Source organism: Schistocerca gregaria, chromosome 5 (assembly GCF_023897955.1).
Source record: "Schistocerca gregaria isolate iqSchGreg1 chromosome 5, iqSchGreg1.2, whole genome shotgun sequence".
NCBI classification, from domain to species: domain Eukaryota; kingdom Metazoa; phylum Arthropoda; class Insecta; order Orthoptera; family Acrididae; genus Schistocerca; species Schistocerca gregaria.
In genome coordinates this window covers 671553305-671576535 of record NC_064924.1, presented here as the reverse complement: position 1 = coordinate 671576535, position 23231 = coordinate 671553305, and the positions used below count along the sequence as shown (strand labels likewise).

The 23231-nt window shown below is 36.8% G+C and overlaps 1 protein-coding gene across 1 annotated transcript in view; it reads left to right on the top strand.

Moving 5' to 3' along the window:
* Positions 1-23231, top strand: part of LOC126272090 (laminin subunit alpha-1) — a 1228077-nt gene that overhangs the window by 1100978 nt on the left and 103868 nt on the right. The window contains exons 31-33 of the mRNA XM_049974652.1: positions 13059-13219; positions 20787-20925; positions 22259-22490. Of these exons, the coding sequence (XP_049830609.1) occupies positions 13059-13219; positions 20787-20925; positions 22259-22490 (532 nt within the window). The remainder of the gene's footprint in view (positions 1-13058; positions 13220-20786; positions 20926-22258; positions 22491-23231) is intronic.

Here is a 23231-nt window from a genome sequence, read left to right as displayed (position 1 = left end):
TCGTCTCGCTAGGGCTTCTTTACCGTTATTTGTTACAATGGCTATATCATATGCAAAGACCAGATATTTTATGTTGATGGTTCTATTTTTGTCTCTCCCCCTCATGTCATCAAATTATATAATGAATTACCACAACATATAAAATGTATAGATACAATCTGCTCTTTTGAAACATAACTATAAGATTATTTTTAAAAAAAATTTGTTGTAGTGATGTACCTGAATTAAAAAAAGTTACTGTATTCAAGAATTTCTGTATTATAGTGTGAGGGAACAAAATGGTAAGTGCCAAAACAGTAGTTTGGAGATACAGTGGAGTAAAGGTTGCAATTGATTCACAAATATGTATAATTTTATTCTAACATCCATTTTGTTCTGGATAGCTTTTAACATCTATATTATTGTACACAGACACAAAACAGCAACAAGCAGAATATAACACATGAAATATACAAGAATAAACACATTACTGTAGTGGAGGTACCATTATGTTATCTAAATCTCATACTCTAATAACAAAACACAATGATAGATAACCATATGGAAACATTCATGGAGAATTGCCAAAAGACTGAAGTTCATTGCTTGAAGGTACTTAATCATTCATCACTCTTCTGACTGTTGTCAAAATGTGTTGGTTTTAGTGACAAGAAAAATTCATGGTGAACAAGAGGAATTTAGTTAAAGAGCGATAAATTGTCAGCAACTTTCTTTTTGTCAGTGAGTCTGTGTCCTTCTTATTTTAATCAAAGAATAAGAACTAAAGATTGCCTCCCACATTTCATAGAACTTAAGTTACACCAGATGTCATGACCAAATGTCCTACGGATGAATAAAGATGATAGGTATTCAGACGTAACCTTCCAACCACATATATTCCGTACGTTGACTGTCAGTCTGTCAACAGTCTTCAGGAAGAAGACAAATGCCTCTTTCAAGTATCTTATTTGCAAGAAATGCTCCTTACTTTCTACAAACGTTTAAGGGGACAGTGGCAGTTAGGTCATACATCCTTTTTTATCCAGAATGAGGTGCATGTTCTTTGCCTGCATTAAGATTCTTTTGCAGCTTAAACTTCCATTGTGAGGTGAATCTCAACCTTTCCCAATCAGACTTCCTCATATATTCTCCTGCCCCTTCATGACAGCCATCTGAGACTGTGGCAAACTGATAGATATTGAGGCCAGTTCGATCTCATTTGCAGATTATCTAAGTAGCAATAGTTTATTACTACATATTATTATTATTATTATTATTATCATTATCAATATTTATACCCTCAATTTATTTCCCCAGTCTTCTGATGATGACTTTGTGTGATGCAGTATTCAACAGAAGTAGGGAGAGACCATCTCCTTGTCAACCTCCTGTATCTACTTCAAAATGATCAAATATTTCACCAAGAAACTTCACTTGAAATGTTGTATTTGAGGGTCTGACAGATTAATTCTCTATCTTCACGTCTACTCCGAGCTCTTCTAAGTGCCCACATTGGTTTGTCTGTCAACAGAGTCATATTCCTTCCTAAAGTTCACAATGTTGCCGTATGTGTTAGTACTCTGACGTATCCTTAATTTTGTTTTGAGGTACCAAATCTGCTCAGCACATATCTGCCTTTCCTGAAGCCTGCTTGATATTCACCAACCAAATGATGTGTTTGCTGTTCAACTGTGTTTAAGAGAGCTTTGGATAGAACCTTTGTATGTAACTGCAAGAAGAGAGAGGCCTCTTTAGTCATTCGGTCTGCTCTATTACCTTTTTATGCAAATTTTGAAATTTCATGCAGACTTATTAATGTGACTTATTGGTATTGTCTAGAAGGAAAATAGATCAAATTTTGACTTGTGTGGTGCAGTAGTACAGAATGATGCCACAGCAGCAGTTGCAGTCCAGATGGCTGTCTTTACCAGTAGATTAGATTAGATTAGGTTAATACTTGTTCCATAGATCATTAATACGACACTTCGTAATGATGTGGAACGTGCCAGGTTAATGAAAGATGTCTGTACAAGATATTACATTACACAAAATATTGCATGACACTAATGCTTAAGTTAGTTTTTTTCCCTCCCTTAATTTATATCTAAAAATTCAGCCAATGAGTTGAAGGAGTTGTCATCTAGAAATTCTTTTAATTTATTTTTAAATGTTGGTTGACTATCTGTCAGGCTTTTGATGCTGTTTGGTAGGTGACCAAAGACTTTCGTGGCAGCATAATTTACCCCCTTCTGTGCCAAAGTCAGATTTAACCCTGCATAGTGAAGATCATCCTTTCTCCTGGTGTTATACCTATGCACACTGCTATTACTTTTGAACTGGGCTGGATTATTAACAACAAATTTCATAAGTGAATATATATACTGTGAGGTTACTGTGAGGATCCCTAGATCCTTAAATAGATGTCTGCAAAATGACTGTGGGTGGGCTCCAGCAATTATTCTGATTACACGTTTTTGAGCAATGAATACTTTTCTACTCAACGATGAATTACCCCAGAATATGATACCATACGAAAGCAGTGAATGAAAGTAGGCATAGTAAGCTAATTTACTGAGATTCTTATCACCAAAATTTGCAATAACCCCAATAGCATACGTAGCCGAACTCTGACGTTTCAGCAGACCATCAATGTGTTGCTTCCAGTTTAACCTCTCATCAATGGACACACCTAAAAATTTTGAAAATTCTACCTTAGCTACAGACTTCTGTTCAAAGTCTATATTTATTACTGGAGTTGTGCCATTTACTGTACGGAACTGTATATACTGTGTTTTATCAAAATTTAAAGAGAGTCCATTTGCTGAGAACCACTTAATAATTTTATGAAAAACATCATTTAAAATTTCATCACTTAGTTGATGGTTTTTGGATGTTATTACTATACTTGTATCATCAGCAAAAAGAACTAACTTTGCATCTTCATCAATATGGAATGGTAAGTCATTAATCTATATTAAGAACAGTAAAGGACCTAAGACCGAACCCTGTGGGACCCCGTGCTTGATAGCCCCCCAGTTTGAGGAATCAGCTGTTGTATTAACATTACATGAACCACTTATTTCAACTTTCTACATTCTTCCAGTTAAGTATGAATTAAACCATTTGTGCACTGCCCCCCTCAAACCATAATGATTTAGCTTATCTAAAAGAATTCCATGATTTACACAGTCAAAGGCCTTTGAGAGATCACAAAAATTACCAATGGGTGATGTCCAGTTATTCAGAGCATTTAATATTTGATCAGTGAAAGCGTATATAGCATTTTCTGTTGAAAAGCCTTTCTGAAAACCAAACTGACATTTTGTTAGTACTTTATTTTTACATATATGGGAGGCTACTCTTGAATACATTACTTTCTCAAAATTTTTTGATAGAGCTGTCAGAAGAGAGATTGGGCGATAGTTGTTGACATCCGACGTATCCCCCTTTTTATGCAATGGTTTTACAATGGCATATTTCAGTCTATCAGGGAAAACATCCTGCTCCAAAGAGGTATTACATACGTGGCTGAGAATCCTACTTATCTGTGGGGAACAAACTTTAAGTATCTTGCTGGAAATGCCATCAATTCCGTAAGAGCGTTTACTTTTCAGTGAGTTTACAATTTTACTGATTTCAAAGGGAGAGGTTCGTGGAAACACAGTTGTTTCAAACTGCACAGGTATGGCCTCTTCTATTAGAAGCCTTGCCTCTTCTAGTGAAGATCTAGATCCTACTTTCTCCACAACATTTAAAAAATGATTATTGAAAATATTTCCAATTTCAGATTGTTTGTTAATACACTTGTCATTCAGAGTATGCTCGCTGTGTGGTTTGGTTGGAAGAGTCAAAGCCTGTGCAATGTAATTTTGTACATGGTATGATAAAGATGTTCCCTGTAGACTCAATATTTATGCAGACAACCTTGTAAGTGGAGCAGCCACAGCTGTGAGTAGTCATCTTGGTTATTGCTGAAGCGGTTATTAATACGCAGGATCACTGTTTATGAGTGGCATAAATGTTTTATTGAAACTGGGTGTTTGGCAGTACATAATAAATTCTCAGATTGTTCCCATTGTGTCTGACAACATAGCAGAGCAAGTGAGACAAAGCTTTGAGAACAGTCCTACAAAATCGACTGAACATGCTTCTCGAGAGCTGGAGTCCCACATATGACTGTTTGGCATGTGTTAATAAAACAGTTGCATCTAAAACTATACAAGTTGACACTAATGCAAGAACTAAAAGATGCTGATAGGATGATTTGTAAGACTTTTATGTGGAAGTGTTACGTAAATTGAATGAAGATTAATATTGGATTGTAATGTTAATGTTTAGTGCTGATTTGACTTTTTACTCGAGTGGGAAAGTTAATAAATACAACTGTAGGATTTGGAGCAGTGAAAATCCATGAAAATCTCTGGTACATGAATGTGATAACCAAAAACTCAATGTTGTATGCTTTGAGCAAGAGCAAAGTTTACAGACCTTTATTTTTCCAAGAGAAAACTGTCAACAGAGTAGTGTACTTAGATATGCTGGAAACATCTTAATCCCCCAGACTGATGCTGATGACAGATCATTGTGTACAGTTCACGCAAGATGTTTCACTGCCACATTATCTCTCTGATGTCTGGCAGTTCCTAAATGTCCGCTTTCCAGGTAAGTGAATGAGCCAAGGTTCACCAATTACATAGTCCCCCACTCTCACAGGACCTGACATCTCTAGCCATTTTCTTATAGGGACTCATCAAGGATACCATGTTTCATCTGCTCTTACTGGCTTCTCCACCAGAGCTCAGAGCTACAGTCTGCATTGCAACTGAGCAAGTCATGCTTGACATGCTGCAGCAAGTTTGGCAAGAAATCAATTTCAAATGAGATGTATGCTGCATATCCAGTGGAAGTCACATTGAACTTGTGTAGATATAAGGTAGAAAACTTAATTATTTTGTTGTAAAATGACACTGGAACCATGCCCGTAAGTTAAATAAGTGAATCGGTATGAGTTTTCATAATTCTATGTTTCTTTTTGATACACCTGATACAAAATCTTTTTCCAGTTCTTTGTAACCATTTCATTTTTTCCCTACTTCCATTGAGAGTGCATGAATTCTTATTATGAGGTTCATTTCCCCCTATTTTCGACAATTCTGCTGTTATGTCATCCTCTCCTGGTTGTAATCTTACTCTCCTACAAATCACTATTAAATTCATTGTTTTAGTATCTTCACTATTTTCAAAAGCTTCAAGATGTGTAAGATATAAAAAATAATAACTTTTTACTTGTCTTCATTATCCTGTTGTTGTTGTAGATGGCTCAAAGTCTTGTCTAGGGGTACATTCTTACAGCTGAAATTTCGATTTCTTAATTCTTTATGACTAAATAACTGATGAAGATTTGGCTGTATTATTCTTGAATCTTATTCTTTGTCACATCTTTCAACATCACACCATTTTTTACTTTTCCACATTCAAAAAAACCAATAAGTACATATTTGGTTACAAACTTAGAAAATGTCTACTTCCATCAGAGGCATGCCCACCACTCTTTACATTCTGCGGTATTCTCAATATTCCAGACACTTAATAAAGCAAAAGAGTTTACAAAACAAAAGATGAATCATCACTTAAAATATAGCATTATCTTATAAATTAATCTAGAATTAAATTTAATAATTAGCATTAGATTGTGCAATTAATAATATGAATTTTAAATATGCCAGATACTTTTGTAATTTCAAATATTTTTTTAAAAACAAGGATAATTTTAACTCTTACCACATATTGACTGTAACACATACATTTTAGCCTGAAATCGTCGCACACAAATTCATATGAATTCTTTTAGTGAAACAGCAGAGGTAATTTTAACCTATGCAAGAATCAATAGTATACCTGATATCGATTATTTTTATAAAAATTAAAGAAGGTAATGTTAGAGGAGGGTGACTCATTATATGGTGCTTTGTTATTTTTAAGTGACTCAGTGATCTCACTTGTTTCTTGAATTGCTGGGGAATGAGAGTCTTGGTATGGTACAGGTCTTTCAAAATGCAGTCTTCACACTGGAGAATCACAGTTCAGTAAATTTTGAAAGTAATTAGCAAGTATCATGCAGTTCCTCTTATTGTCTGTCTCTAGTTTTTCCATTAACCAAATATTGTTGATTGTGTATTATATCATCTCAAACTATAATTTATGTTTATTGTGTAGTCTCCTCTTACTAACCTCTGCTACCAAGTTTAAAAGCAGTGCAGTGTGCCAGTCTGTGCTATTCTGCATGTTGATTGTAGCTACAATGAATGCTATAATCATAAATTAATTGTGTTAACCCTTGTCTTACATCATGTTTACAAACAATGTACTAAAAATGATTCTTGGACTAAATAAATATATATAAATAATTTAATGAGAACACAGTGTTGGTGGTTTATATCCAGATAAGTCTGCAAAGTATGTCTTTTAGAAATTTCAGGCATTGTTGGTGGTTTATATCCAGATAAGTCTGCAAAGTATGTCTTTTAGAAATTTCAGGCATTGTTTTTTATGGAACCCCTGCTGTATTTCTATGAGCCTGCTTTTGTTGTAACCCTGGTTTTTTTGTAGCAAATTGCTTTTTAATTTGATTTTTTGAAGCTTCAGGAAGTACTACGATCTTTCAACTGTTTGGTGTCCTTTTCAGTGATTCCATGCTTTGATTTTTGCATCGATGGCTTAACTACACACATATATGTTTATATTTCCTGGGTGGTTGTTCTAATTTCATGGTTGATGTTTGTAGTAAGTTGCAGAGGTCTAGCCACTCCTTGGGATCTTATACTTCAACATCATGAGCGAAATCCTCAGTGTCCTTTTTCAGGAATTCTGCCTCAGCTCTTGGAAACAAGTTAGCTTTGCTCCTCTTGAGACGTATAGTGTACTGTAGCTAAAGTTCTCCTCTGATGAATCAACCTTTAGTTTTGTCATAGTTTTCCATTCCTCTGATAATGATCATTTATCAGATTCTGCAACTACATGAGAGGTCTTCTGTAAAATGGCTAGAATGTAGGTAGATTGGCACATAGAACTGGATCTTTTCCATAGAATTATGGAAGCTGTCTGGTAGAATTTAGCACAGAGCATAACTTAATCATAGCTAACACTTGGTTCAAGGTTGTATAAATGGAAGAATCCTGGAGATACTAGAAGGTCTCAGATAGATTATATAATGGTAAGACAGAGATTTAGGTACCAGGTTTGAAATTGTAAGACATTTCCAGGGGCAGATGTGGACTCTGACCACAAACTATTGGTTATGAAGTGTATATTAAAACTGAAGAAACTGCAAAAGGTGGGAATTTAAGAAGATGGGACCTGGATCAACTGACTAAACCAGAGGTTGTACAGAGTTTCAGGGAGAGCATAAGGAAACAATTGACAGGAATGGGGGAAAGAAATACAGTAGAAGAAGAATGGTTAGCCCTCAGGGATGAAGTAATGAAGGCAGCAGAGGATCAAGTAGGTAAAAAGACTAGGACTAGTAGAAATCCTTGGGTAACAGAAGAAATATTGAATTTTATTGATGAAAGTGGACAAAGTTCAAAACCATGGTACAATATGCGTTAGATGAGTATGTGCCAAGCAGGATCGTAAGAGATGGGAAAGAGCCACCGTGGTACAACAACCGAGTTAGAAAACTGCTGCGGAAGCAAAGGGAACTTCACAGCAAACATAAACATAGCCAAAGCCTTGCAGACAAACAAAAATTACGCGAAGCGAAATGCAGTGTGAGGAGGGCTATGCGAGAGGCTTTCAATGAATTTGAAAGTAAAGTTCTATGTACTGACTTGGCAGAAAATCCTAAGAAATTTTGGTCCTATGTCAAAGCGGTAGGTGGATCAAAACAAAATGTCCAGACACTCTGTGACCAAAATGGTACTGAAACAGAGGATGACAGACTAAAGGCCGAATTACTAAATGTCTTCTTCCAAAGCTGTTTCACAGAGGAAGACTGCACTGTAGTTTCTTCTCTAGATTGTCGCACAGTTGACAAAATGGTAGATATCGAAATAGACGACAGAGGGATAGAGAAACAATTAAAATCGCTCAAAAGAGGAAAGGCCGCTGGTCCTGATGGAATACCAGTTCGATTTTACACAGAGTACGCGAAGGAACTTGCCCCCCTTCTTGCAGCGGTGTACCGTAGGTCTCTAGAAGAGCGAAGCGTTCCAAAGGATTGGAAAAGGGCACAGGTCATCCCCGTTTTCAAGAAGGGACGTCAAACAGATGTGCAGAACTATAGACCTATATCTCTAACGTCGATCAGTTGTAGAATTTTGGAACACGTATTATGTTCGAGTATAATGTCTTTTCTGGAGACTAGAAATCTACTTTGTAGGAATCAGCATGGGTTTCGAAAAAGACGGTCGTGTGAAACCCAGCTCTCGCTATTCGTCCACGAGACTCAGAGGGCCTTAGACACGGGTTCACAGGTAGATGCCGTGTTTCTTGACTTCCGAAAGGCGTTTGACACAGTTCCCCACAGTCGTTTAATGAACAAAGTAAGAGCATACGGACTATCAGATCAATTGTGTGATTGGATTGAGGAGTTCCTAGATAACAGAACGCAGCATGTCATTCTCAATGGAGAGAAGTCTTCCGAAGTAAGAGTGATTTCAGGTGTGCCGCAGGGGAGTGTCATAGGACCGTTGCTATTCACAATATACATAAATGACCTGGTGGATGACATCGGAAGTTCACTGAGGCTTTTTGCAGATGATGCTGTGGTGTATCGAGAGGTTGCAACAATGGAAAATTGTACTGAAATGCAGGAGGATCTGCAGCGAATTGACGCATGGTGCACGGAATGGCAATTGAATCTCAATGTAGACAAGTGTAATGTGATGCGAATACATAGAAAGATAGGTCCCTTATCATTTAGCTACAAAATAGCAGATCAGCAACTGGAAGTAGTTAATTCCATAAATTATCTGGGAGTACTCATTAGGAGTGATTTAAAATGGAATGATCATATAAAGTTGATCGTCGGTAAAGCAGATGCCAGACTGAGATTCATTGGAAGAATCCTAAGGAAATGCAATCCGACAACAAAGGAAGTAGGTTACAGTACGCTTGTTCGCCCAATGCTTGAATACTGCTCAGCAGTGTGGGATCCGCACCAGGAAGGGTTGATAGAAGAGATAGAGAAGATCCAACGGAGAGCAGCGCGCTTCGTTACAGGATCATTTAGTAATTGCGAAAGCGTTACGGAGATGATAGATAAACTCCAGTGGAAGACTCTGCAGGAGAGACGCTCAGTAGCTCGGTACGGGCTTTTGTTAAAGTTTCGAGAACATACCTTCACCGAAGAGTCAAGCAGTATATTGCTCCCTCCTACGTATATCTCGCGAAGAGACCATGAGGATAAAATCAAAGAGATTAGAGCCCACACAGAAGCATACCGACAATCCTTCTTTCCACGTACAATACGAGACTGGAATAGAAGGGAGAACCGATAGAGGTACTCAGGGTACCCTCCGCCACACACCGTCAGGTGGCTTGCGGAGTATGGATGTAGATGTAGATGTAGAAAGGAGAAAATATAAAAAGGCAGTAAATGAAGCAGCAAAAAGGAATACAAACGTCTCAAAAATGAGATAGACAGGAAGTGCAAAATGGCTTAGCAGGGATGGCTAGAGGACAAATATAAGGATGTAGAGGCTTATCTCACTAATGGAAAATTAAATAGACCTTTGGAGAAAAGAAAACCACTTTATGAATATCAAGAGCTCAGATACAAACCCTGTTCTAAGCAAAGAAGGGAAAGCAGAAAGGTGGAAGGAGTATATAGAGAGTCTATACAGGAGCGATGTACTTGAGGACAATATTATGGAAATGGAAGAGGATGTAGATGAAGATGGAATGGGAGATACGATACTGCGTGAAGAATTTGACAGAGCACTGAAAGACCTGAGTCGAAACAAGGACCCCGGAGTAGACAACATTCCATTAGAACTACTGACAGCCTCGGGAGAGCCAGTTCTGACAAAACTCTACCATCTGGTGAGCAAGATGTATGAGACAGGCGACATACCCTCAGACTTCAAGAAGAATCTAATAATTCCAATCCCAAAGAAAGCAGGTGTTGACAGATGTGAAAATTACCAAACAGTCAGTTTAATAAGTCATGGCTGCAAAATACTTACACGAATTCTTTACAGATGAATGGAAAAACTGGTAGAAGCCGACCTCAGGGAAGATCAGTTTGGATTCCGTAGAAATGTTGGAACTCGTGAGGCAATACTGACCCTACGACTTATCTTAGAAGAAAGATTAAGGAAAGGCAAACCTATGTTTCTAGCATTAGAGAAAACTTTTGACAGTGTTGACTGGAATACTCTCTTTCAAATTCTGAAGGTGGCAGGGATAAAATACGGGGAGTGAAAGGCTATTTACAATTTGTACAGAAACCAGTTGGCAGTTATAAGAGTGGAGGGGCATGAAAGGGAAGCAGTGGTTGGGAAGGGAGTAAGACAGTGTTGTAGCCTCTCCCTGATGTTATTCAATCTGTATATTGAGCAACCAGTAAAGGAAACAAAAGAAAAATTTGCAGTACGTATTAGAGTCCACAGAGAAGAAATAAAAACTTTGAGGTTTCACAGATGACATTGTAATTCTGTCAGAGACAGCAAAGGACCTGGAAGAGCAGTTGAGCGGAATGGACAGTGTCGTGAAAGGAGGATATAAGATCAATATCAACAAAAGCAAAACGAGGATAATGGAATGTAGTCAAGATGCTGAGGGAATTAGATTAGGAAATGAGACATGTATAGTAGTAAAGGAGGTTTGCTATTTGGGGGGCAAAATAACTGATGATGGTCAAAGTAGAGAGGATATAAAATGTAGACTGGCAATGGCAAGGAAAGCATTTCTGAAGAAGAAAAATTTGTTAACATCGAGTATAGATTTATGTGTCAGGAAGTCGTTTCTGAAAGTATTTGTATGGAGTGTAGCCATGTATGGAAGTGAAATATGGATCATAAATAGTTTGGACAAGAAGAGAATAGAATCTTTCGAAATGTGGTGCTACAGAAGAATGCTGAAGATTAGATGGGTAGATGACATAACTAATGAGGAGGTATTGAATAGAATTGGGGAGAAGAGGAGTTTGTGGCACAATTTGACAAGAAGAAGAGACCGGTTGGTAGGACATGTTCTGAGGCATCAAGAGATCCCAAATTTAGCATTGGAGGGCAGTGTGGAGGGTAAAAATTGTAGAGGGAGACCAAGAGATGAATACACTAAGCAGATTCAGAAGGATGTAGGTTGCAGTAAGTACTGGGAGATGGAGAGGCTTGCACAGTATAGAGTAGCGTGGAGAGTTGCATCAAACCAGTCTCAGGACTGAAGACCACAACAACAACAACATGTTTTGTCTGTTTTTAAAATAATCTTGCTTATATGTCTGACAGTCTTGCAGTATCTATAATATTATTCTCAGGTTTTCTTTTAAAAACTGACTATACTGAATTCACTGTTACTGAAGTCCCTTTTCAAGTGTACTAACATATTTTCAGATCCTAAAATTCTGCATTTTACTATCCATAAATGAAGACTAGTGAAAAGAAGTTAGTTATTATTTAACAAAAATTAATCTTGTCAGTTGTTGGTATACTCCATGGGCTAAATCCATTACTTGAATTTCCTCAGTCAATGACACCCAATGTTCTTTCACTCAGGCAACAATATAAAATTCCAGTAACTTCCACCTGAAAGTATGGGCTCCAATAACTGTAGCCATGACACACTGGTCTGCCATGGCACACAGTATTTGGTGACACATGTGAACAGCGATAAACCTTGGGAGATCTGTACTCAGAGCAATCTCAGTCTTGGCTGGCTCTGAAACTCAGATCCTAGGATCAGTGCAACCAGTACTGTTCATATGCCACCTAGACCTCAAGTCAATGTTGACAATATGTCTTCATTACCTCTTACGGACGATTAAAGAAACCAAAGAGTATGGGCCCCAATGTCCAAGTCAGACATAATCTCTTATATTACATGTATTGGTGGTCACAAAACTCTCTTGTTATTTCTCATTTTACCGCATTTCATTAGATCACTTTCTTGTCTGTCTGTCAATTCATTTTAAGTCTTATAGTTGATTTTAAACTAACTTCTCAATGAGCTAGAGATGTAAAATTTTCAACGTAGCTCAGAATTGGATGACACAGCATTATTAACCTGCTTGCATGGTTTGTGGCAGAGGGTACTTTGTGTACCACTGCCATCCTTCCCTTTTCCTGTTTCAGTTGTGAATGGTTCACTGGAAGAATGATTGCTGGTAAGCCTCCATGTGAGCTCAAATTTTTACCTTTCCACCCTTTTCACAAGGTACACATAGGAGGTATCAATATACTGGCTGAATCAGGTGAAGAAAAAGCTGAAATAGACCTGAAATTTACCACAAGTTTCAGTTATAATCTCATTAAAATTTTCGAAATTGACTAAAAAATTTCACACACACTAGACTAAAAAGCAGAAAATAATTATTTAAATAAGAGTTATTAATATACCACATTTTGAAATAGGTCTAAATAGTATAAAATAATTTCTCTTAGCCCCAAATGGATAGTCCTAAAACTTTGTGATGGTGAATTATTAACAACCATGAAAAAGGTTGTGAGATTTAAAATGAAAAATGTGGGTGCATGCAATACATAATTGAGGTATGAATAGTGTACCTCCTTACCACTACACTACTTACTAATGTAAGCATGAATAGGCCATGTTCTTGATATTATTTATTGCATGCACCCCACATTTTTCACAAATATTTTCATAGCTATTAAAAATTCACAATCACAAATTTTCAGGACTATCTGTATGAGGTTAGGAATAATCTGATTTAAAAACATTGTATATTAAAAATTCATATTCATTTAAATAGTTATTTGTGTTATGGAGGGTAAGAATCTCTCGTTTCATTTTTGTGTTTTGATAACTGAATTGTGTAACAACATAGGGAAACTTTACCAAATCAATCTGCTCAGAACTATTGAACTGGGGACTTAAAAAGAATTTTGCTTTTATAGATTCTTCGAAATACGCAAAGGGAATTGTCAAATCTAACAGAGCAGCTTCAAGAAACGGAAAACAAACTTAGCAGGCTAAATCCAGCATACAGAGATAAATACGTCATCCCAGCTCAAGAGCATGCCCACAAATTATATGAAAGAGTGAAAAACATGAGACGGTGAGTGTATCATTACTCAATTATTTTGTAAGTGTGTTAAGACTAAGCTTTAATGGAACTAAAACAAAACTGTTAAATAAAAATCACTGTCACAAAAATTACACCAATCTCTTTAAAAAAAAATTACAGTTTTGTAGTTTTTGCATTTATAGATTTTTATGTCTTTTGGTGGTGGTGGTGGTGGTGGTGGTGGTGGTGGTGGTGGTGATGGTGGTGGTGGTGGTTAGTGTTTAACGTCCCGTTGACAACGAGGTCATTAGAGACGGAGTGCAAGCTCGGGTTAGGGAAGGATTGGGAAGGAAATCGGCCGTGCCCTTTCAAAGGAACCATCCCGGCATTTGCCTGAAACGATTTAGGGAAATCACGCAAAACCTAAATCAGGATGGCCGGAGACAGGATTGAACCGTCGTCCTCCCGAATGCGAGTCCAGTGTGCTAACCACTGCGCCACCTCGCTCGGTATATGTCTTTTGAACTGGCATCCAGTACAATAGTATGATTCAGTATGAACTTGCTTCTAACTCAAGGTGATGAGATGTTCAACATTAATGGAGGCTAAGACAATGCAACAGAAAGAAATTATTTTATTTTTTACTGATTTATTTATCCTGGCAAAACAGGACCATTAGCTCCTCATTTACATTTTACCAGGCATTCTATATAATTTACATTACGGTCTCACAACACAGGCCATATAAAAAGATTTATATGCTATAGGGGATGCAGCATTCAGAAGCAAGTAAAACATAAAATAGTGGAAGGCAGAACAGTTAGAGCAGAAATAAGCAGAATCTATGTTAGTTCATGAAAAGTAGAACAAGTGGGTTTACACCGAAGGCACTGGCAGCAGTGGTTATAAGGCAGAGACTGGGAGGCAGGGGGGGAGGGAATGTGGTCAAACCACAAGTAATGGAGAGAGTGCATGGGGGGTGAGGGGAGGAAGTGGCATGACTTAATAGAGAAACAAAAAAAGAAAGAAGCGTAACTGTAAAAAGACAGAAGCAAGTGTTACTTTGTTTGACAGAGAGCGAGGTGGCCATTTGTCTTAGGGAAAAGTTTTGGCCTTTTTCTTAAATGCAACAGGACACTTAATTGTGTGCAGAGTATAGGTTACTTTGTTACAGAGGTGTACATTATGTACATTGGAAAGGGGGGGAGGGGAAGGAGATGGGGAGCTATTTCTTTTCTCATGTAAGCAAATTTCAGGCCATTTCTGTTAGTACACATTATGTAGCTATAACATTTTCATGCTGATTGCTCATTACCATGCAATGTGATATTTAAATAAGAGAAAGTACATCAAACCACAGAAATGACAAAAAAATGCAAAGTTTACCAATAGATGGTGTCTCAATCTAAATGTGGTTGGCTACAAATGACATATGAATCGTAATATGATGGCTGTGGTTAGAGGACTGTTAAATCTGCAATGCTACACAAGTTCGGCTGTCAACAGTTGTGGTTGTACCACATCAGATGGGAAAAATTGGTTTTTAATTGTCCTGAGGCCAAGATGGCATCAAAAGCAAAATCACATTAGTGTTTAATTGTCCTGAGTCCAAAAACAGCATAAAAAACAAAATGACATCAATTTCTAATTATCAAGAAACTGGCACAAGACATGTTCAGTATGCTGTCCACCGTTTTCTGCGACAAGCTGAAATAAAAAAATAAAAAAAAAAAAAAAAAGAGAGAGAGAGAGAGAGAGAGAGAGAGAGAAAAGAAAGGAAACAGCATATTCCACAATAGATGAGTGTATCTTTGGGGTCACATTCTGAATGCATTGCACAACATGTGCCTTCAGTTAAGCTACATTCATAACTTGAGCACTGAACACATCTTTCAGATAACCCCACACTCAGAAGTCACACGGATTAAGATCATATGATCTGGCCGCAGGGAAATGATGGCTGATAATTCTGAGCAGCAGCTACTGTACTGGCTGTCCAGGATGTGGAGAAGTGCCATCTTGCATAAAAATGATCCTACTCATAGATCTGCATGTTGGAAGGTTGGAATGATGTTGGCGCACAAAAGACTCTCATAGCATTTGCTAGTGACGGTACAGGTAACAGAACCTACAGGACTCATCTCCTTGAACAGATATGGCCCTATGATAACTAATCCCTTCAACCTGCACCACACAGTCACTTCTGCAGAATGAAGTGGTACGGGTTGATGTGTGTGTGTGGCTTTTCCATTGCCCGTATCTGCAGTTCTGTATATTCACGTGTGCTTGGAGACGGAAATGGTCTTTGTCTACCCACAGAATGTTCTATGGCCATTCATTTTCCACATCTATTGAGCAAAAAATTCCAGAACGAACATCTGCTGCGCTGACAGGTCAGGAGGAAGCAACTCCTGAAAAAGGGTGGTTTTGTATGGCTAGCAGTGCAGGACATCTTGTAGGATGGAAAGGAAAGAAAGGAATACTGAGACTGAATTTAGGTTCTTTGGTCTCAGTAATCCTTTCTTTACTCTCTTTAATTTTCTGTATCTATTATTTTCTGACCTGTGTATTTTTTCTCGCTCCACATCTCTAACCACTCTTATTAACTCGTGCGCAATGTTATGTCTGTAATCTCTGTTTCGGATATTACCCTGTCTTCCAGCATCAAGCTCTCAGGTTTACAAATCTCATCTGGTACAGTCTCTAACAATGAGTCTTTCTTTCGCATCCAGTCTGTTAAGTCTCCCCTAACCTGGGATTCTGGGTGACCTTTTCAAATCCTCCTATTTCCTAAAATTCAGTAACAGTATATTTTCAAAAATCGATTATTTTTATTGATAATTATTTGTCATGGCAGTTTCCCACAATCTAACAAACTAGCATTAACATTCTTATCTAAAATCTAAAGGAAAGGTGGGTGAATCTCCATCTACCACCCATCTACTTGCTCTTACATATGACAAAAGTTCTTGTGCATATTTATAATAATTGTTTATTATGCTGTAGTGTCCACATTTTCTCAGATAGATATAGTTTTGTCAGAGGCCTCAATGCAACAGATGGAAAATGTGGAGGTCTTACATATGACAAATTTATTGTGCAGATTTATGATAATTGCCTAAAATGTCGTGAACATATTTCATCAAATAAGTGTGGTTTTGTCAAAGGCTTCAGTGCAACAGGTGGTAAATATGTAGCTTGGCTGTTTATATCAAACATGTTACACATTCATGATCACTGTGTGCACTGTATCCAAAATCTCTACTGTAAAATTCCAAGTACCCTTTGCTACCTAGGTGATATTTTACTTCCTATTCAATTAATGTTGGTATGCATCAAGTGTCTAAGTCATCTCTCTTACTCATTCTGTTTATGGGCAAGGCGGTGCAGACATTCAGACATCCCACCCTCGGACCATGTAATTTACTGATGATGTGTTTCTCACCAAATATCCCCACCAAAGACCTCAAAAGCTAGACCCTGAGCAACAAAAAGGTTTTGAAAATAAAGTATTTGCATAATTGTTCAATCTTACATTGTATTAATAATTTAACTGGAAAGATAAAATATCCACTTGCAGTATCTACTTGCCAAGTGTTGAGGACTGCATCAGACAGTTTTTCCTTCTCATCCCATGCAGTAAGCCTCCCGTGACATGCAGTTCTGGGTGATAGTCCCGAAATCTACCCTTTTTCCTAGACCTGTCCAGTCCTTTTTCTTCACCCCCCCTCTTCCTTCCCCTTCAACCCTTCTGCCTGAAGGAGGAGCCACTGGCTTGCCAAGTACAACTATCTTTTATGTGTGTGTTCTGCCACCACTTGGTGAGTAGATTTTTTATCTATCCAGTTAAATAATTTTGTCTGTAATTGATTGTTTTCATTGTTACATTGTATTAAATCATATATATGAGGTGCGATAAAAAAGTAACAGAAGTTTTTATTGTTCTTAAAGAATCTTTATTTATTCATCATCAACGTCAACTTTGTCCCCTTCAAACTACTCCCTTTCAGATACAACACACTCGTGCCAACATTTTCCCCAGTCTTAGAAACACTTCTGGAACTCATTTCCTGTTATCATTTTCAGCTGCTTCACCGATTCTGTTTTTATCTCATCAATAGTGGCAAAATTATGTCCTTTTGTGGTTCTACTCGGCCTCGGGAATAGAAAGGAGGCACAAGGGCCATATATGGTGAATATGGTGCAAGAGGCAACATAAAAGTTTTGTTTTTTGCCAAGAAATCATGAACAAGCATTATCGTCATGCAATTTCAGTGAGAAGTCTCAACACAATTCTGTTCGCTTTCTTTGGATTGCTTCATGCAAATGGTGCATAACTTCCTTATTAACTGACAACTATAGGGCAGGAACTCATCATGCACATCTCATTGTAATTGAAGAAAGCAGTGAGAAGAAACATCACATGTGATCGAACTTGTTTAATTTTTTTCGATTTTGACTCTTCAGCCAGTTTCTATTGGGATAATTGGGCCTTGGTTTCGATGACATACTTGTACACCCATGTTTCATCATGTTTTACAGTCTTTAGATGCTCTGGATCATTGTCAACTTGATTCAGCAATTCCTTAGCAATGTCTGTGTCCTGAGCCAAAGGATTTGCTGACACCATCAGCAGCCTCTGTGATGGTGATTCAGCAATTTTCCAGAACCATTTTCTTTACATCTTCCACATTGTCATCAGTAATTGATGTGCTCGGGCATCCAGGACAGTCGTCATCTTCAGTGTCTTCTTGACCCTCTTTAAGATGTTTATACCACTCACAAACTTTTGTCTTATCCATAATAGATTCGCCAGAAGCCACAATTAATATTAAGATTGTTGTGCCACACTTGTATTCCATTTTCCTAGCTAAATTTAATGCAAATTCTGTGATCCATCTTTTTTAGAAATAAAAATTGACTGAGCACTTGAAAACAAATAAAATCTTTTTGACTGTCAGCAATAAACTAAATATTCAAAACAGCTGAAAATCCAAACATACATCAGCTATAAGTGTACCAACAAGATAAAAGAAATTGAAAATTGGATGTTTAAAGCCACTGAGATCAAAAAATTAAAAAATTCCATTAAAAAATGGTACACCATGAGGGAATTATCTGAATGAGATGAAATCAGTAGATGTGATGTACATCAGGCAAACAAATGTAACAGTTTCAGAAAAAAATTGATGGTGTATCCAAGAGAAAAAGAGCTTCACAAGTTGAGGAAGCTAGTAATGCGTTGGTACAACTGCGACCCTTATGCAAGCAGTTATTCGGCTTGGCATTGATTGAGTTGTTGGATGCCCTCCTGAGGGCTGTTGTGCCAGTTCTGACCAATTATTAAATTAGATTGTCAAAATCCCAAGGTAGCTGGAGGACCCTGCCCATCATGATTGAAATCAAAAATAGTCCTGTTCATTTAGAGATTAGAACTTTATTTTTAAAAACGTAGAATCAGTTGACAGACCGTTTCAGAATCCAAACTTTCTTTTGCCGAGAATATTAAGTCTATCTGGCTGTTCCAAAATTCTCGTATATTGGAGGTTTTCTGGTATCTTCGAAAAAACAGTCAGGAGAGAAACTGGCCTGTAATTTGTAACTTTGATGTTTTTACCTATTTAGCAGAGGGGCTTCACAACAACATGTTTGAGTCTGTCAGACACAGATCCTTGTTGTAATGATGTAATGAAAATGTGGCTTAGTACATAATATATAGAACCACAGCACTGTTTCAACAAATTGTTAAAGATAATATTTACTCCAGTAAGATTTTTATTCGTAGGAGAAATGATTGTTCATTCAATTTCAGGTACGGTGACGGGGTTTTTATCAATATTTGTGAGGATAGTATTTTCCATAAGACTCAAGGCTTCATTAACAGAGCTCTTGCAGGCTATTTGTTCTAATACTGACAAGAAGTGCTTATTGAAAATATTGGCTGTTTTAAGGATGGCATAAAAGATTTACTTCATGTTTGATTTTGTAGCCTTCACAAGTTCTTTTCGTCTTCCCTGTTTTCCTTCTAACAATATTCCAAACAATGTTCATCTTATTATTAGAGATACTCGTTTTTCATTCATAATGTAATGTTGCTGATTTTTGTATCAACTTCTTTACAATCTTTACACATTTTATAATGACCAATTTTTGATGTGTCCTTAGACATTCTGACTCAAGTCTAAAATTTTCCCTTTATTTTGCATAACTTTTTAATTCCCTGTGTGATCCAGGGTTTGTTTCTAACAAACTTTTTTGAAAAAGTTTTTTCAAAGAAGGATGAGAATTCATGTATGAATGTAAAACTTTTCTTAAGTGGCCATTCATGGTTCTTAAGTATTTTGAAAAAAGTGTATTTGCACCATCAGGTTTACAATTGTACATTTATTCTCTACCAGTTTCAGTTATCACAACCACCTTCAAGAACAAAAAAGTATACATCAGTGTCAAGCAAATATGCTTTTGGTAGAAAATTTATGAGTATGTTCAATTTAGTGTTAACCTCATTCACTCTGTATACCGGGCTCCAGTCCACCTTCTCTACTTTACGTTTAAAGATTTCCAGTGAGTCTCTGGTCATGAATCTTATAGATTTCCAGATGGGGATTGCTTTCTTGAGAGGCGTTATGTTATGCAGAGTGAGGAGTTGTCCATCATGGTTAGATATCCCATTCAAGATGGGGATGATAGTGAAGCTATGGCACATAGTTGCATGTATAAATATATTGTCTATCAAAAATGGCACATAGTTGCATGTATAAATGTATTGTCTATCAAAGTCTGACTTGCAGATATGATCCTAGTAGGATATTTGGCTACTAATATAAGATAATATGAATTCATCAGATGTTGAAGGTCTATTTTGTTGTTGCTTTCAGCTGAAAAGTTTATACCGAATCCTCAAGTACAATAATTTCATTACTTTTAGAAAATAAAGCAGGAAACAATAATTCTATTTGAACCAGAAAGACTGTAAAGTTAGCTCCAGGTGCCCTGTAAATTGTTACTAACATTACTGTTGCACAACCATCTGTTACTTCTACTGCACATGCTGCAAACTGTTGCCCTAAACTGTTTTTCCTTACATCTAAAGATCTAAATATTTCATTATTTTTAATAAATGTAGCTACAACACCTCTTCTCTTGTTGTACCACAGTAGTAGTAGTTATGTTGTAATGTAATAAGTCAAAGCCATTTGTAGTATAGTGTTCTGAAAAGCATAATACTTTAGCATTGTTTATGTGATTTCCTTTGCTTATGTTTTCTGATAACTTATCTACTTTGCTGCTAAGTTCTTTATATTTTGGTGGAAGTCTGTAGTTGCTCATGGACTGTTGAATAAGTACACAATCCAATGATATTCTTTTAATGTAGTTTTTGATACTTTCACCATGAAGTAGAATCAGTTTATTTATGTTTTGTGGAATAAAGAGAAAACATGCCCAGTTATTGTTGTAGAAGTCAAGTCAATACATCAATTCTGGCTGATGTTATCCATGCTTGCTGAAAAAATGTTCACCAATTAGTTTGTGGAATATGTTTTAAATAATTCTGGATACTTATTACAGAATAAACCAATTTGATCACCTGTGTCCTTATCATTGTCCATTCTTATAGAATGTTGAATGCCACACTGGAAGATGCAAGTTTTGCTCTTAGGGCAAGTAACGCGTACAGGGATATTGTCACTGCACTGAAAAGAGCAGAAGAAGCTGCAGTGAATGCAACAATTGCAGCAGATGCAGCTTATGGAAAGGTATGTTTTATCTGTTTCCCTTGTTTTTGAGACAGATGTAAATAATGATGTATTTAAAATTCCTCCCACATTCTCTTTTAGTGTGTCAAATACTTTCCCTATTGTTTTTTCCTATTGTTTTTTGTTCACTGATCAGCCTGCACACTTGAGCTGTAACAACCATTGTAATGTCACACATACTCTTCTATCTACATTTTTACTTCAGCAAACACAAAAAGAGAAAAAATGAGTTTATTTGAAGGTTCTTCTTCCTTTGCAAGAAAACATGGTGTTTTCTCTTGTTTTTGTTCACTCAGCTCACTCCAGAGCTTACAACTATATTCGAAATACATTGTGTAGACTAAACACTGATGAGACAAAATGTAAACATGTGACATACATAGCAACATCTGTATGGGGCCACTTCATGGCCCTGTTTCAGTACTTGTGGATGGATATCATGGGTATAATGGTTTCAACTACTTATTTTGCACATTTTGCACACACTGTTAGAAAATGGCACAATGAACATATTTTGGACAACATTATGTTAGGCATAATCATTGGAAAATTAGAGGCCAATCAACCAGTATGAGATATTATATTAATTGGCAAATGAGAGGGTAGTCACGACCAGTACAAGATGTCACCAGTGGTGTCATTTAAGAGCAGTTGACAAGATTTCAGGAGGAAATAACTATTTTACAACAATGTATTCGAGGTCAACCATCTGCAACACTCTAACACCATGATCATTATCTGTCTTAAATGCCCCTTGACATTCTTTAATATACATGGTACCCATTTTTCATGTTACACAAAATTGCAGGATGTATTTTAGTGCACATGTTATTTCCATGCCTGATGTTGGTTTGTGTATCTCAGGTACAGCCTAAATAATGATCATACATCTGTAATGAACAGGACATTCCATCATCTTTGTCACAAATTCATGAAATAATGGAAAGGCAACCATTATTATTGTGAACTGGTGTGTGGTGCACAGAAATACATAACAGAAAATGGGTAACATTAACTTGCCATACAGACTCTCAAGCGTACATGCTTGTGGTAACCACTACCATGACGTATACGTTTGGGTGTCTGTGCAGTTGTGAGTGTGAATGGGTGTACTCTTACCAGAAAAGGAACAATTATATGTTTCTGTACACACACACACACACACACACACACACACACACACACACCAGGTAAGTGGCTGCCTTTCCCTTATTTTATGTATTTTTACATCCACAAATTCCCATTTTTGTTGCAAATCCCTTAGACTTATTAAGTAGATCAGTATCTTTCTGTTTATAGTTGCCATTTCTCATGTGTCATGCATTATTGAAAGGTTTATCCTGGAATACTTGAAGACTCACTTCTTGAACAATCAAACATTGCTAAGGCTGATTCAACTCGTTTAATCAGCCGAGCAAGTCAACAGCTAAAACGTGTTGGAGAACTGCAAAGAAAGTTTGATGATGAAAATAAAGCAGTTGATCTACTGAGGGAAACTGTAAGATCAGCAGCAGAGGAAGATAATGCCATTTCCCGGGAACTGCAAAAATTTAATACTGATAAAGGTAATTACTGTATTTCATTATTATTTCACACTTGAAGTAATTTTTTGTCAACTGCAAAAATTTATGACTGATAAAGGCTACTATTTCATCTCATTATTTCAGTCTTGAAATAATAAATTTAATTCACAATGTTAAATGCACTGTTTTTAAAGAAATAACACAGACAATTTTTGATGCATAATTTAAGTGTTTTAGCAACTCTAATGTACTTACATGAACAGTTTCTGTAAGAATTTCATTGGCTACCTTATTAAACTGGTACATCCACTTGAAATTATTTTTAATTGGCTCATCTTGTTCAAGAAGAGGTCAGGAGAAATATTTCTATTGAAGGCAGCAGATACCATTCTGAGCTACATATTTTTTACAAATATTTTGAAAAATTGAGATCGTCAGTGTCCACTCCAGTACCTTACTTGCATCTGAGATTAAAGTGACTGACATTCTGATTCTGCTGTATATGATACATAACAAAGACTACTTTTCACATGTAATATCGAAGTTTTTCCTTGTTTGAGCATTGTGATTACATTGAACAGAAATTAATGCTATCCTTGCTTATTCAGACATACAGTGGATGTTGCTTATTACTTCTACTGTTTATATATAACTTCCTTTCTGTATACTAATTAATTATCTACTTATATTCTTCATGTGAAGTGATTTTTGTCTGTTACTTGCTGTCTGTATAAAAGGCACTATTTGTATCTTTCTCTCTCCATTTGCTTCTCAATGTTGTAC